Source organism: Helicoverpa zea, chromosome 1, assembly GCF_022581195.2.
Source record: "Helicoverpa zea isolate HzStark_Cry1AcR chromosome 1, ilHelZeax1.1, whole genome shotgun sequence".
Taxonomy (NCBI): Eukaryota; Metazoa; Arthropoda; class Insecta; order Lepidoptera; family Noctuidae; genus Helicoverpa; species Helicoverpa zea.
Window position 1 is genome coordinate 1,531,150 of NC_061452.1, and position 15,331 is coordinate 1,546,480.

Genomic DNA, 15,331 nt, shown 5'->3' on the forward strand with positions numbered 1-15,331 from the left:
GTACTTATAGTTTCCGAGTAAATCGGCTGTGACAGACGGACAGACGGACAGACGGACAGACGGACATGACGAAACTATAAGGGTTCCGTTTTTGCCATTTTGGCTACGGAACCCTAAAAAGGGATAGAGCAACTAAAATATCTCCTCTTTTCGCACTAGAATCTGTATCAGCTGCATTATTAGATCCCTGACAAATACCTGCCGTCAGAATTAAATGATTTTCGCTAAAACCTCGAACTTAATTATTCATGCAATTCCCATGACTATATGTATATTCTTTCACTAACACAAGCATGATGGTCGGGCAAGCCAATACTGTTAGGGGCGGCTGATACCAAGATACACGCCACCTCTACCTCCCTGTTACATACGTCCTTCCACTGCGGTGGTAAAGTCAAACTTTCGAGTATGGGGTTAACTATACATTTAGCTGTCTGATCAACCCGAGTAGTTGTTGTTTGATACAAAGGAGACTAAAGATCGATGTGGAGCATTGCAGAACCAGTAATGTCCCATTTCAAACGCTTGAATTACTGTACTTATAATTATCTATGATTGTTTTAAATAAAAAAAATCATGTCTGGGAAAGGTCCTCCCCAAAACATTGTTTTGTAAAACGCTCAACAGAAATTCATAGTGATCAATTATCATAAAATTTTATGATAATCTGTTTTTTTTCATTACTTGTGTCGACAATGTTATTGAAACTCAAGTATCTATACAGCAGTCTGTAATAACAACAAAATAATACATTATCCATTTCATTAAACAAAATCCGGTACAGCAAACAATATTATGTATTACGTATCTCACATTCGAGAACCCACAGTCTGCATACCGCACATACATATCACTCTCAGCTGGTCAAATCTTCAAATACTGGCACTGACCAACTGTATTAAGTAGACTGTGACAAATGACGTCATCTTCCATGCTGCATACTAAGTTGGCCAGCTAGATAGAATACATTGGGCCAACCTTTTCCAATACAGGCCTCCGTAGAGTGTAGTTGGCCAACTTCTTGGGATATAGTGGGCCGACTTCTTGGGATGCAATGGGCCATCATAGGGTATAATGGCCCAACATTTTCGAGTACAAAGAGACAACATTTTCGAATACAGTGCGCCAACATTTTCTAGTACAGTAGGCCAATATTTTATAGTGGGCCATCATAGGGTACAGTGGGCCAACTTCTTGCAGTTCATCAGGTCATCGTGGTGGCTGGCGATGGTAGCCTACTACAGAGGTGCCTAACTCCTGTTGTACCGGTTGCCCCAGCCGCGTCGGTGGTCGTCTTTGTACTCATCCATGTTGTTCTGTCTGGCTCTCTCTTCAGGGTCGTCTTCTTCTACCAGACGTTCCTGAGGAATAAAGGTGTGTGTCGTTACTGCTATCTACACTTTACTTCAAGGTCAGGTCAGTAATTTAAGAGTGTCATACAAACGACGAAGAATTTTTCTATATTTTTTGAATAGTTTCTTATTTTTTATAACACTAGGAGTGGAAGGGTGCTGTCCAATTTTATTGTCTCGAAAAAGTGCCAATTTAATTAGCCTAGTCTCAACAAACGGTTTTGACTTTGATTTTTTCAGTATTACAATATAAAATAGTTACCTTTCGTATCCTCTCTTCCTCATCTGCATCATTCTCTGTGTTCTGTATAGTGGTATGCGGTATATTCGTGCACGCACCGGGGAAACTGCAAAAAAAATACGTAACATCAATTATAAGACAATTATCTACAACGTGTAACGTTAAAATGCGCAAAATCAGAAAGTAAACCACTTCATTATAAATACTGCCTCGTCCATTTATTAACGGGTCAAGCCATCGCGTGCGTGAACGAACTTGCCAAAATGCGTCGCGTCGCCGCGTCGTCACAGACACGGGAGAGGTTCAGAACTGCTATAGGTTTTATTAGCCTTTAATTTAAATTTTATTTCAATAAAACGTCAAAAATAAAGTTAAATACTACTCACATTCCCTCCTTAACCCTCTGATCATAGAACTCCTCGACCGTATAAGTAGGTATAGCAGGGTATCCGGCTCCGAACACGGCCTTCTGCACAGCGTCGCGAGCTATGATGACCGGTTTCAGGGGAGCGCGAGGACGTTCTTTAGGCTTCGGCTCTGGAACAAGGAAATTGAGGTCTTATTTTATTTGTGTATGATAATCACAAAATTATGGGTGGTTGTTAACCGACTTCCCAAAAAGGAGGAGGTCCTCATTTTATTATCAGCTTTAAACATTACTTATTAGGCATAGAGACAGATAAACTTATGACAGCTAACAAACCATCTTTTTTGTGATGGTTAAATGTTGCCTATCTAGTATCTATGTTTAGTAAAGCTATTTTTCGTTCCCCATGTTCTTTCTTTGAAGCTATTGAATCAGAAACCTATTACAAATACACATCAATCTAAAAGTACTCTTTACTTACATAGAAATTTTAATCTTGATAGATGTAGTCTATGGCAATTAAAAAAAAATACTTCTGCAGACAAGTTTTCGTTATTGTTCCGTAATTTGCTTAGATCCAGAAGGTCCTGGTTTACCAGAATAACAATGGGTAAACTGCCATAGTTTATGAGATGAGATATAACTTAACTGACTACTTGAGATAGATAAGATACAATAAAAATACTATCATAAGATATAGGCACCTCAGAATGGTACATTTAAATTTATTAGTTTGCAGAAAAAACAAATTAAACTACATACTTTTATCAAAATGGTAAAAATCCTAGGACAGAAATGAAAACAGAAAAGAAGAGAGAGAAATCTGGCCCCCCTCTTATATAATTATAGGTACCATAAACCAAGATGGAGAACAAAAATTTGCCCATCTAGAAAAACAATTAAAACTCCTTACCTCCAGCATGCTTAGCCATATACTCTAGAATGGACTTCTCCTGCTCAATACTGCTGAGCTCCTCAAAGGACTGGTTGATGTAACTCTGCAGCAGCTTCAAGAAGTACGCTCTCTTGGTCTCCTCGTCTGCGGAGCTCTCCATGGCTTTGGACAGTTTGCTGAGTTGTTCTTGTAACTCTTTGTTCTCCTTGTACCTTCTGATCTTCGCTTCTCTTGTTTGGACCTGGAATTTGAGATACATAAGGTGTTAAATAATGTGTCCTCAAAAAATTTGCTCCGTTTGTTGAGCCTGAACACTAAAAATATTTCCAAACACCTCTGAATCACGTTAATATAAACTTTTGAGTGTATATTGCACACTGTTTGGTGGAAAATAATTTGGAAAAGTTTAAAATTACAAAAGATGGAATCAAAAATCTGCTTCCAGATAGTATGCTCATGTTTTTGGGCCTACTGGCGATTTCATTTCATTATCCTTTTATCTACTAAGTACATATATAAAATGCTAAGTTGTATCTTTTCTAGTGGCGTAGCTATTTGCATTCAGTAAATACTTACCAAACCTGCAATCTTGGCTTGTTCACTCTGTGGCCTATCAACTGCATTTGAGGGTGTGCTAGTCTGTGGTACTTCAAGGTCTGTTACTCCATAGTCCTTACACCTCTGTAGGTAGTCTCTGCAAGTCAACATTATTATGTATATTTAGTTTTATATGCTAAATTGCAGAATTTTGGAAATCTATAATATAAAAATGAATCGCAAAATGTGTTGGTAAGCGCATAACTCAACAACGCCTGGACCAATTTGGCTAATTCTTTTTTTGTTGTGTTTGTTATTGTCAGGAGAAGGTTCTTATGAAAAAAAAATAGGGTAAAGTAGAGAAGTCAGTTGACGGGAGCGAAGCTGCAGGCAAAAGCTAGTTGATTATAAAATCCCACTGTTTTCTTGGTAATTTCACATCTATCTGTGTTATATTTTTTTCTTTAACTACATTGTAACCAATTAGAAAGTATTCCTTTTAGTATTATATAAGTAGGAAGTATCTATTACTTTGTGTCTTACCACAATGTTTAGGAGAACCCATATCTAACAAAAAGATGAAACATAGTATGAATAAAATCTTACCTAAAATAAATCTCAGCAACATTAACCAGATCCAGCCGTGGTTGGTTACACAGCTTCAGACTAAGTGACCCCAGCAGGGCGGGCAGCAGTAGATACTGCAGGGTCTCCGTAGGCAGCTCATCCAGGCTCTCGTTCTTACTGAACATGCCCGTCATGGACACCAGGTTTGTGGCTTTCTCGAACTTTGCTATTGCTGATTTTACGCTTAACTGGAATTACAATAATATTGTGTGTGAAAACACTGGTTCTCAGATGCATCAGGTTAAGAATGGAAGCTAGGCTGATGATGAAGTGTTGAGTGTGGTTTTGTCTGAGAGTGAAAAGCAATATGGGGATGACACTTTCAGAACAAAAGAAAGATAAAAAAAGTGATAAGATTTGTGTCATATCTCATTAATAGCATATGTAAGGATGATAAATATTGCCCTTTAAAATGAGTGACTCATGATGATGATTTCAAATTTTAACCAATTTATTGAGATTTTGTGCAGGAATTTGTTCAGATTTGTAAAAAAAAGATTGCCTGGGTGCCAAAATACATAAAAATGAATAAAACATTATACATTACTGATCAGAACCTAATAGCATTCATATAACTATTTCATTTGTTTTATTCAGGAACTTCAACATTCAACAATTCGTTTAGAAGGCATTTGTTTGGCCACCAAAGATTGATTTACTTTAGTCACGTTTTATCAATTCACACTGAAGATCTAGACTTATAAGATGGAACTTTCCAGATATTCTATCATTTCTACTGAACTTAAGTACCATATCTACTTAAATAGAGACTGACCGAGAGTTAGAGGTCACGCTATAGGGATCAAAACTGTACAAACAGGTAAAAAGATAATAATTTACTCACCTGAACGGCATTACTATTTGTCGGCTCGCTACCTTTTTCAATGTTGTCGTATATCTTCATAGCGTCATCGAATATTTTCTTCAATGGCTCTTCGTCCGTAGACTGGCTAGCTTCGACTTTAGGTTTTAATTGTAATGTATCCATGATTACACAAATTACTGCAAATATTTCGCCGCAACAGCAGAACTTGTTTTCCAAAAATGACACTTGCCTGATGGCTCGTTCAGTGACACATTTGACGTCTATATGACATTTGTACGATTGTTGCCATTGTAAGAAATAATATATCTTACTTTCCTATGTTTTCTATAATGATTTTTCCTATATGTATCACCGATAAACTTAAAATATTTTGCGTAATAGTAATAACGAATAAGATGTTTATTGGTTTGAGGACTGATGCTCGAGATTCTCGTGATTCATAGGTGAAGACAATCACCAGCATATAATAAAAAAGTTTTTCGTTCCAAAGAGCTTCGGCATTATACAAGCTGTTGATTTGCATCCGTGCCATAGTCAAGGACGTAAATATGCTAATGATTCTCGACCCAAATCAACGAAAAAATGGGTAGGTAATTTTTTCATGTTTTTTTCTTATTTACGTATATCCGTCAGTGTAACCCAGCCGTACTTTAATTCGGCGCGTGTGTTACTAGCCTTACTACCGCGCTGCGCACTCACACAAACGCAAACGATACATGCACAAAGCATACGCAACGATCGTTCAATAAAAATCGTAGATCATCCAGCCTACCCAAATTCACCCAATCACAGTGCGAGTACTCCCACACACTCGCCTCGCCGCTCCCCGCGTGCCCTTGAAGCCGGAACAAACAAGCGCCGACGGCAAGCAGTGTGTTTGATGTCGCCGCCGCTGCTGCGTACGTGCGCTTTGAATTCCGCGACGTGTAGGTACAAAGTGCGAGATGACGGAAAACTACACGAACACGAGTTGGTGGCGATGGTCCGCCTGTATGCGATCAGTGACAACAGTGTACTAACAGCCATCCATCCTCCGAGCCTTTTCCCAATCATGTTGGGGTCGGCTTCCAGTCTAACCGGATTCAGCTGAGTACCAGTGCTTTACAAGAAGCGACTGCCTATCTGACCTCCTCAACCCAGTTACCCGGGCAACCCGATACCCCTTGGTTAGACTGGTGTCAGACTTACTGGCTTCTGACTACCCGTTACGACTGCCAAGGATGTGCAATGACAGCCGTACATACCTACCTATGTTCCGGGAAATGTTTACCGACCGGGAACCCTCATCACGGAGGGTCATGCTGGTCATGTGACAGACTTATGTGCTAGGACCGTTAACTTAGTGCTTTCGACACATTAAAAACGAATGTGATAGTGTTATGTTAGCTGAAGGACAACCAGCTACTTCGTCGTGCTCGATTGTGCCAAGAGTGTGAAGGTGACAGCTTTGAACAGTACCTCCGGGTAACTAAACTAGGTAATTTATTTATTTGTACATTTTGTAAATACGTAGTCAGCTTAATCAATTTTATTAGTGTAAATAAGTTGATTTCTTAACCACGCCAATAATACCTACGAGCCGAAAGAATCACCTCGTGCCTACACTTAACTAACACATCTTTCACCAATTTAATCGAAAAGTAAAAACAAAATTACTACGAAATCTTTACGCTGAATGTTAAAGCAAACCGAAAATGTTATCAATCAGCTGTTAACAGGTCAGTGAACTTTCCTTTAGCGCACTAGTATTACGTCATTAATAAGATTTCCGTGTTCCAAGGTCCTAAGACCGTTAAGAAGGAAGCAAAATTTCTAATTATTAACCAATTTAATTCAAAAATAAAAACTAAATCACTGCGAAAACTTTATGCTGAAAGATAAAGCAAAACGAACATTTTATCAATCAGCTGTTAACATGTTAGTGAACTTTCTTTCGCGCACTAGTATTGCTTATTACTGTAGTTAATAAGATATCTGTGTTAAAATGCTCAAAAATTAGTAAGTAAAGTAAAACGAAGTTAATGACAATAATGAAGGTGATTTTCGAAACTTTAGGTAAAATGATTGCTATCGCGTATCACTCGGTCTCGCTCGCTCGCGCGCTCGCGCTGTCATGTCGTAGATAAGACACTCACACATCGACACTCACGCACACACGTAGACATTAGTTTTCTCTGTCTACGCACACATAGCTGCCATCACGCACACACTGTGGCCGCGGGGCAATTCTGTTATGATTTGTGTTTAACCGTGGGCTAAATTCTGAAATACCATGAAATTACAACATCAAAAAAAGCAGCGCATATTAGCTTTTTCCCACCTACCGTAATTCAAATCGATTATTTACGTATTTAATTTTAACCTCCTTGACTATGGCACGGATGCAGATCAACAGCTTGTATAGCCTCTGTATTTTGCTATTTGTATCACTTTTTACAAAAATAAGAACTCATAGCAAGGTTGCTATAGATTATCTAGTGCAGTGAAGTTCAATGCAACCGCAAAGAGATAAAATTGCCAATATTAAAATTACCATCCAATTACGCAGATAAATCGGCGCTGTTACGTAGGTGGTAGTTACCTGATGACGACAGCACAACAACTTAACCAGGCAACGTAATAACGCCTTACCGATGCAATGTTTACCACAAAATGCATCTAATGGGAGCCTCTAGTTCTTAACTCACGTTTATCAAATAAATAACTTATTTACGCAACACCTGCAAAGATTTGCGTTTTGATTCACATGCGTTGATGTCATATTTTGATATTATATTTTACCAATCAGAGTAATAATAAAGAAGATTTATACAGAGAAAAATTGTGTAGGTACAACATTTGCATACGTGCGTATGTTCACGTAGGTAAAGGTCAAATCTGATCAACCAATTAACCAGTAACGCTAAACGGTCGAATGCGCAGCTGCGGGCAGTACCATTTAAATCTGAGTTTAACGCCTAACATAAACAATATAACAAAGCGCGTAATAACAACATTTACTTATTGATCCATCGACTGACGCAATTACTAATCATGAGCTTTTCGAGAAGGTACTCTTTGACGCATTGTAGTAAGTAATTAGTTCTGTTCTGTCTGATTACATATCCAAGGGTCCATTTCCATTTAATATGTTGTTAGGAAAGTTCTATGGTACAAGACGCCTACGCAGTAAGTTTTCTTCAAGGTAATCGTTCAACAAGACGCACCTGTACCTATATTACTTTCATCTTGTATCATCATTAACATTCCATCTGTATGTCAATATATGACTCACATGTACACGGGATTTCGCTGCCCATATTTGGATAATGATATGCATTTCATTGTCGAAGACCTGTGTAGTTGCCTCGCGTAATAAAGTACTGAAGCCTTGATATGTCGACTTATATATCAGATACAATAGGACATCACTGGGTGAAGTATGTACTGAGATAATATGTTATTCTGAGTACCTAAGTTCAGTCGAGAGCCGGTGGCCGACAAGTGAGCACGTTGCACAGCGGCACAAGTAAGTCATTGTTCGTATGCACCGCCACGGAACACGATGTGACCTCGGCATATAACAATCGTGCACTCATGGACGTGTGTCTTGTGCTTCCATTTTTGAATCCGAACCATAGTGGCCAGTAACCATTTTGTCATTTACGTTGTAAACTTCTTTCTCGTCTTACGTTCCATTTTCCTTATTGCACATTACTTATACATACACTTAGCTTAAGTAATTACTTGTATTAAGTGAATGGTGAATGTGATAGAAGCTGTGCTGTACTTAAGTAGGTGGTATCATCTACCGAAGCCCTTATTTCTGCGCCATTAAACATGTTTTATTGTGCAATAAGCCACAGTTCAGTGCTTAGATACTTCGTAAGCACAATTATTTTGATTACTTCATAAGGTTCACGGCATTTCCTCAATCATGTGTAAATGCATTCTAATATACTCGTGCGAACATAAAATATGTAGTAAAGCATAGTTAAATTGCTAATTAATGTTTTATTTCTCACTTGAGTTACTTAACTCATGATTTACAAAAGTGATTAACGGTCAGTAACTTGGAACAGTTTGGTACAGTATCTCCGATAAACTTTTAAGTTAAATCATCACATCATCTATATTTTTTTTCCTGTTTCATCTGTAAAGCAAACCTTCCTAATCATATAGGTATAATACCTACGTGTAGTCCCATCACTTAGGTATTTACTTTCTTGCGCCAAAAGATGCCAACTAAACAAAGTACTGTTTCGCTCTCCAACATCGGGGCAAAGATTTTTATAAGGCTGTTAGTTCTCAATCAATAGATACTTAACTATATTTTATGCCTCTTTTGTCCAGTTGCATATCAAATGGAGCAATAATATCTAAATAATTCGATGCGACACTTGGATTCAATCAATATCGATACAAATCGAGCAACTTTGCAATTTTTATTCAGCCTATTATTCAGCAGAATTTTAATTTAATCTTCTTTCGTAAAGATACGAGAGAAAATGACAGCTTTGCATTATGCCAAACTGGGCCAAGGTATGTTCTTAATCCATTTCCATCCACTTAGGAATACAGTAGGTAAATAAGTTAGATCAGCTAAAAGGGCAGTAGTAAGTAAATTTAGATCTACTCAAAAGGCAGTACCTACTAAAAGGTACATTAAATTAACAACGTACCTTACTAAGTAATTGAGTTCTATAATACACTTTGTTATGACAATGACTCATAAAAGTCGTTGTTTTCTTGTGACCGTAATAACCAATAAGTATATTCTAGACACCAATGGCTGATAAAAGGTGAAAGAAAACATCTTGAGGAAATCTGGACTATAAAGTCTGAAATCACCAACCCGCATTGAGCAAGCGTGGTGATTAATGCTCAATCCTTCTCCGTGTGAGAGGAGGCCTATGCCCAGCAGTGGGACGATAAAAAGGCTGTAACAGTAACAGTAATAAAGTATCCACATAAATGAAATGTACCTATTCTTAGCTTACCTTCTTAGAAACGTACTTGCACAGCTGTGGCTTTAACTCAAGTCACAACCCTTGTTTAATAAAGATGTCGCCTTCACCTGTCCCAGAAATCTGGGAAGCTGAGATTAGATAAACCATTTACGGTAGAACTTTTGAAGCACTGTTTACTCAACGGCATCCGAATAGGTTGAAAACCAATTCCTCTTTGAAGTTCGAAAAAGTCTAACTAGGCCAAGTACTCTTTGTTAGATAGGTGGTAACTTTATAGGAAACGAAGCCACACAGTCGCAGCCTAATTAATATAAAGGGACGTCAAATACCTTCTGGACAAACCATAAACAGATACATAATATATAAGTAATAGGATCTTGATCAAATCAATAGGTCACTTTGCGATGAAAGCAAAGGAAAATTTTCGTTAACATCATTATGTAGCAATAAAGTTTAAATATCAGGGTCATCGATCAATTTAAAAGGATGACTTAAACTCGTGACCTAACATCATTGTGTCGTTTCTGGAAAATTCTGGCGGGAAACGCTTCGTACCGGCTTGGGCAGGATGACGGCCATTACAGTTATTGTCCCGACTGTCCTATACTATGGCTTACACAATTGATATTTTAATTCCAATAACATCTCGAAGCATCTCCACGAACAAGTTAATTAATTACAAAAACTCTGACATTTACTTCGAACATCGATCAACGTCGTTTTTCCTCCAAAATGAAACGTTTTATCTCAATCAATCGAGTGATATCTGTCAGATTAACAGAAGCTCATTATAGCTTGACTGGATTAATCCGTAATTGTTTACCGAATGATATCAATAACAATACATATTTATATGAGCGACGAGTCATCACATCACATATGATGCACATCGTAAAAACTGATTCACATGTGTTCGCGACATGTTATGCTTCATTATCGTTAATCAGCTTGTTAACGATAACTGTGCTGTTAATTCTAACAAAATATCTTTCTGTTACAGATATGACAGCCACCCAAGTTGAAGTTTGAAGTCCTCACTCCTCAAAATGGCGCACAGCACGATACTCGCGTTCTACCTGATAGCAACCGGCCTTACTTATGGGTTCAATGGGGACAGCTTCGAGCTGGAGTGCCCGGACGAATGCGACTGCCACTACTTCAGGATCAACTGGGTGACGGACTGCTCCGAGAGCAACCTGACAGAAGTGCCGTACGATGAGCTGAGCCTGAGCGTGTACATCCTCGACTTGAACGGCAATAACATCACCACCCTCAAGCCCTTCCCAGGCGACATCAAAATGAGAAGACTGCAGATAGCCAACAATCGCTTGACGAGGGTCGATAAAGACGCATTTAAAGGCTTGGAGTATTTGATAGATGTCGACTTATCAGGGAATAACATCAGCTACGTGGACCCTGAAGCCTTCCTGTAAGTATTGACCACTTAACCGTAACAATTCTTTTATTTGTCAATTGGTCTCGTGGATCCAACGCAGCCATTGTAATAATTAATTGAATTACAGTTGCGATACAATTTCTTCAAAACAAAACACAATAAATCGTGTTACCATTTGTTAAACAGTCGGCCATTGACTGCTTATTATGAAATAACATCGTCTTTCAAAACAAAATGTACAAAACTCGACAGAATTTGTGTTTATTTGGAAACTGTAAATTCACAACTTTCCAGAAAGAAAAGAAGTGACGGTTACATTATGTTTTCTTTCGCAGTCGGATTCCTTTTTCAATTTATTTAAAGTAGATGTAATAATTCCATTTCGATAGATAGTTTCTATAGTAGAGGCGTGGTGAGGTGATAACAAGGTGGTTCACGTTACTAAATGCATACATTGTTTATTTTGATACCTGCACCCACCCACGCTAATGTCAAAACAACCAAACAAGTACGATCATAGCACCTCCATTTGTTTACTTCGGTCACGCAGAGCTATTTTCTCACGGGCGTTCATTGTTTGCGGGACGACTCTTGACATTCGTTCGGCACAATACGTGCTGATGATAAAATTGTTCAAATTGCTCGTAAACGCGTTACGGTACCAGAAGCGAGACCAATTGCCGCCAGCTCTGATGCCAATATTGGATAATAGTCACACAACGAATGCAAATTGAATTGGCTAGTTCGCCGTTTACATGCTTACGCTCATTCTGTGTGGTTCCGCGGACAAAGGACCCGGTAGATTGAGTACACGTGTGCCATATTGTGATGTTATACCGTCGTGGTGTACTTGGATGTCATCGGAGTTTAGATAATTTAGCTTCTTTACCTTCAAAATAAAGCGTCGCGCTTAGGTAGTTAACACTACTCAATTTTTAAGAAACTCTATATTCGGTTAGAATTTTTTTACAATATTATTTATTCTGATAATTGCCTTCATTTCATGTAGTTGTGTTTGTGTTCCAGGGATGCTCGTGGACTACTAAACGTAGAACTACAAGACAATCCGCTGACTTCTGTGGAGGGGCCGTTCTTAGCATCATCCACTCTGCAATATTTGGATATCAGTTATTGCAACTTATCATCAATCAATACGCAGTTCTTCGATAACATTACTACGCTGACAACAGTTGACCTATCAGGCAATCCTCTGAAAACACTGGAAGCAGGCATGTTTGATGTCCTGACTAGTTTGGAAACACTGAAACTTAACGATTGCAAACTCACTTCAATATCTGAAAACACATTCGCTTCGGCTATAAACATCAAGTACCTCGAGCTATCCGGCAATCAACTGATCAACACCGACTGGCCCGAAGTGCTCGGGAAACTGCTCAGACTCGAGTACTTGAACTTGAGGAAATCTGGCCTCACCTCCCTGTCCGAGGACACGTTCTCAAATTGCACCAATTTGGTAACACTCATTTTAGCTGACAACGAATTACGTGACTTAGACGTTGCGACCACATTGGGTAACAGCGTCACTCATCTGGAATTATTAGATTTGTCCAACTGTAATATCCAAGGACCAATATCTGGAGAAACATTCACAAATGCAACTAGATTAAAGACTTTATATCTATCTGGAAATCCGTTAGTAGCTGCAGATTTACAAGCAGCACTGGAGCCTCTACCCAAACTTGAAAAACTATTTTTGAGCCACTGTGGTCTGCGTGATCTGCCAGACAACTTTAATGTTTTCGACAATCTTCTTGAACTAGACATATCTCACAATCCACTTGAGAATGTTTTCACTAAACTATTAGCACCATTAGAAAAACTGGAATACCTAAATATGGGATACAGTAATCTGTCCTACATAGGACCAGACACGTTCGCCAAGATGACTTCAATGAAGAGGCTGGTACTCTCCGGTAATGATCTCTTATCCCTAGAAGCAGGACTTTTTGGAAATCTCACACAACTGACTACAATAGAACTGGAATTCTGTGGCCTGAAAAGGCCGTTGAACGGATTGGCATTCTTCAAGAACTTAACATATATGGATCTGCGCGAGATTCGACTCGGTGGCAATCCTCTAGTAATCCCAGCATCGGGGCCCATCTTCCCCAAACAATTGTCTCAAGTATCCATCCTCGATCTCAGTAACTGCAACATATCTTCACTTAACGTAGATGCATTCAAGAACACTGAAAATATAACTGACCTTAACCTCGGTGGAAATCGTCTCAGATCAGAATTGGGAAGTTTATCATTCTTGGAGAGGCTACATCACTTGGAGAAGATAAACCTTGGCAGCAATAATCTTACAACTATCGATCCTGAGGTGTTTACACACAATCCGAAGTTACATTCACTTAACCTGCTTGACAATCCGTTCGTGTGCGACTGTAAGATCGCAGAAATGTGGGACTGGGCGAACATGATCAAAGGAGACTTGGATGTCTTGGTTGGAGCTAAGAGCGCCGAGAAAGATATCGTCGTAAAAGGAAACAAAAAGAAGAAGAACCTTTACTGCCATTACAATGAAACTCAACTTCGTAATATGACTACAATGGTAAATAAGACAGTGCCTGGAAGAAGACCTTTCGCGAAGCCTAGGGAACTAACTTTCGCAAATAGAACCTGGGCTAAATACGTGAGGGAGTCTGGTTGCGAGCCGGTCGTGAAGATTCTACGACCAGTAGCTTATGTTGGCGAAATATATGATTACAATCAAGCCACTCACATCTCCACTGGTGTGACGATTGTAGCTGTAATGGCGTTGGGCCTAGGAGTCGCTTCGGTGCTTATGACGATAAAACTCTTCAGGAGAAAGAACGTAGTGGACGCGGACACAGAAACAAATAGGAAAGTCAGATAGCAGTTGAAATATGACTTTAACGTCAGTGTACTGCCACCGACCAATTTAGTCGCTTAGTAACATTTATAATTTATTTTTGTACTCTCATCTGTAGTAATAGTCTCTCTAGGTAACAAAGTTTGTAATGTTTCGAATTTATATGATCACTTATTTATGTTATTTTACTAGTCACATAGCTTCGATTGAGGTCATGATTCTCATGCGGTTTGTGAAGTTATAGCTTATGTTAAGTACCTATCAGTATTGAATTAATAAAAAGAAATTCCCACATAAAATTAAGCTTTATTCTGTCTTTATAGGCTGCATGTCGAACACTACCACTCAACCAAGTTGTAACCAAATACTGTAAGTAAATGAGAAAAAATACTACTACCTATTCAGAGAACGTAATTATCCCTAACAGGTTACGATTGCACAAGAAATATTTTTTCGCTTTTATTGATTTCAATCTGACTTAAATAGTATACCTGATTGATTGGAATACCGATTTATTGACGCTGATTGGTTTCGCTAGAAAAACTGCCAGCTTTCAGTACCCGAAGCAATCATTTTGTCTATTTCTTAACGTTTTAACGTCTGCAACTTGTCAGCGTTTAATCGAAAGTTGCTCAACAGTCCAAGGTACTTCGGTATATCTCCTTTTTTATCCACTTTTCGAAATATATTGTTTTTTTCCATAAATATATTTTGATGAAACTAAGCCCGTATCTCCTTCCTTTAGATCTCAAATCCTAACTAAACTGAAACTAAATGCCGCAAATTATATTTTAAATGAGCACGTTTTTTGGCAAAACAGTTTTTGTTACTAAAATAATTGTTTGCAATATCTAAGACTAGGCTGATTTCAGTATTACTTTGAGTTTATTTCAGCATATTGCATAAAATTAAGTTCAATCCAGAAGCGTATTATGTCAGCATCGTGCATGCGTGCGTTTCTTGGCGGCTTGCACTTGCACTTGTGCTCTGCTCTTGACTAAAAAAATATAGTAGCGTGCCCACATCACCACTGATCGCGTGATGATTGTAGCGTCGGTTCCGATCGAGGAAATCAAGCTAGAATCAACACATTGCAATCACCGGAAACGGAACGAATAGGATGCAATAACGCTTTTTATTATAAACAATCATATGATTATGAGCAACTGATCTGTTTTACCTATCGCCGTTGTTTAACTATTGCAATGAAGGAGAAACTATGCGTTTGTTAAGTGTTGCAGTCGATATTGTCTGAATACAGATAGCATGCAAAATTGAACT

At 38.6% G+C, this 15,331-nt stretch overlaps 2 protein-coding genes across 2 annotated transcripts; one reads left to right on the top strand and one right to left on the bottom strand.

Moving 5' to 3' along the window:
* Positions 1-715: 715 nt before the first annotated feature.
* LOC124633835 (immunoglobulin-binding protein 1) lies at positions 716-5,103 on the bottom strand. Its single transcript, XM_047169199.1, has 7 exons — positions 4,864-5,103; positions 3,999-4,207; positions 3,432-3,549; positions 2,874-3,096; positions 1,980-2,130; positions 1,615-1,699; positions 716-1,361 (listed from the first exon to the last, which is right to left on the bottom strand). Exons 1-7 carry the CDS (start codon positions 5,005-5,007, stop codon positions 1,251-1,253), a joined length of 1,041 nt encoding a protein of 346 aa, XP_047025155.1. The 5' UTR covers positions 5,008-5,103; the 3' UTR covers positions 716-1,250.
* Positions 5,104-8,247: 3,144 nt separating this feature from the next.
* LOC124642941 (insulin-like growth factor-binding protein complex acid labile subunit) lies at positions 8,248-14,755 on the top strand. The gene is made up of 3 exons (XM_047181770.1): positions 8,248-8,353; positions 10,795-11,223; positions 12,217-14,755. Exons 2-3 carry the CDS (start codon positions 10,841-10,843, stop codon positions 14,072-14,074), a joined length of 2,241 nt encoding a protein of 746 aa, XP_047037726.1. The 5' UTR covers positions 8,248-8,353; positions 10,795-10,840; the 3' UTR covers positions 14,075-14,755.
* Positions 14,756-15,331: the final 576 nt, after the last annotated feature.

Coding starts and splice junctions, on each gene's coding strand:
- LOC124633835 (XM_047169199.1), bottom strand. CDS start 5,007: ATGGATACATTACAATTAAAACCTAAAGTCGAAGCTAGCCAGTCTACG. Junction 3,550..3,998: donor GTTGCTGAGATTTATTTTAG/GTAAGATTTTAT, acceptor GTTGACTTGCAG/AGACTACCTACAGAGGTGTA. Junction 3,097..3,431: donor AAGCCAAGATTGCAGGTTTG/GTAAGTATTTAC, acceptor CTCAAATTCCAG/GTCCAAACAAGAGAAGCGAA.
- LOC124642941 (XM_047181770.1), top strand. CDS start 10,841: ATGGCGCACAGCACGATACTCGCGTTCTACCTGATAGCAACCGGCCTT. Junction 11,224..12,216: donor GTGGACCCTGAAGCCTTCCT/GTAAGTATTGAC, acceptor TTTGTGTTCCAG/GGATGCTCGTGGACTACTAA.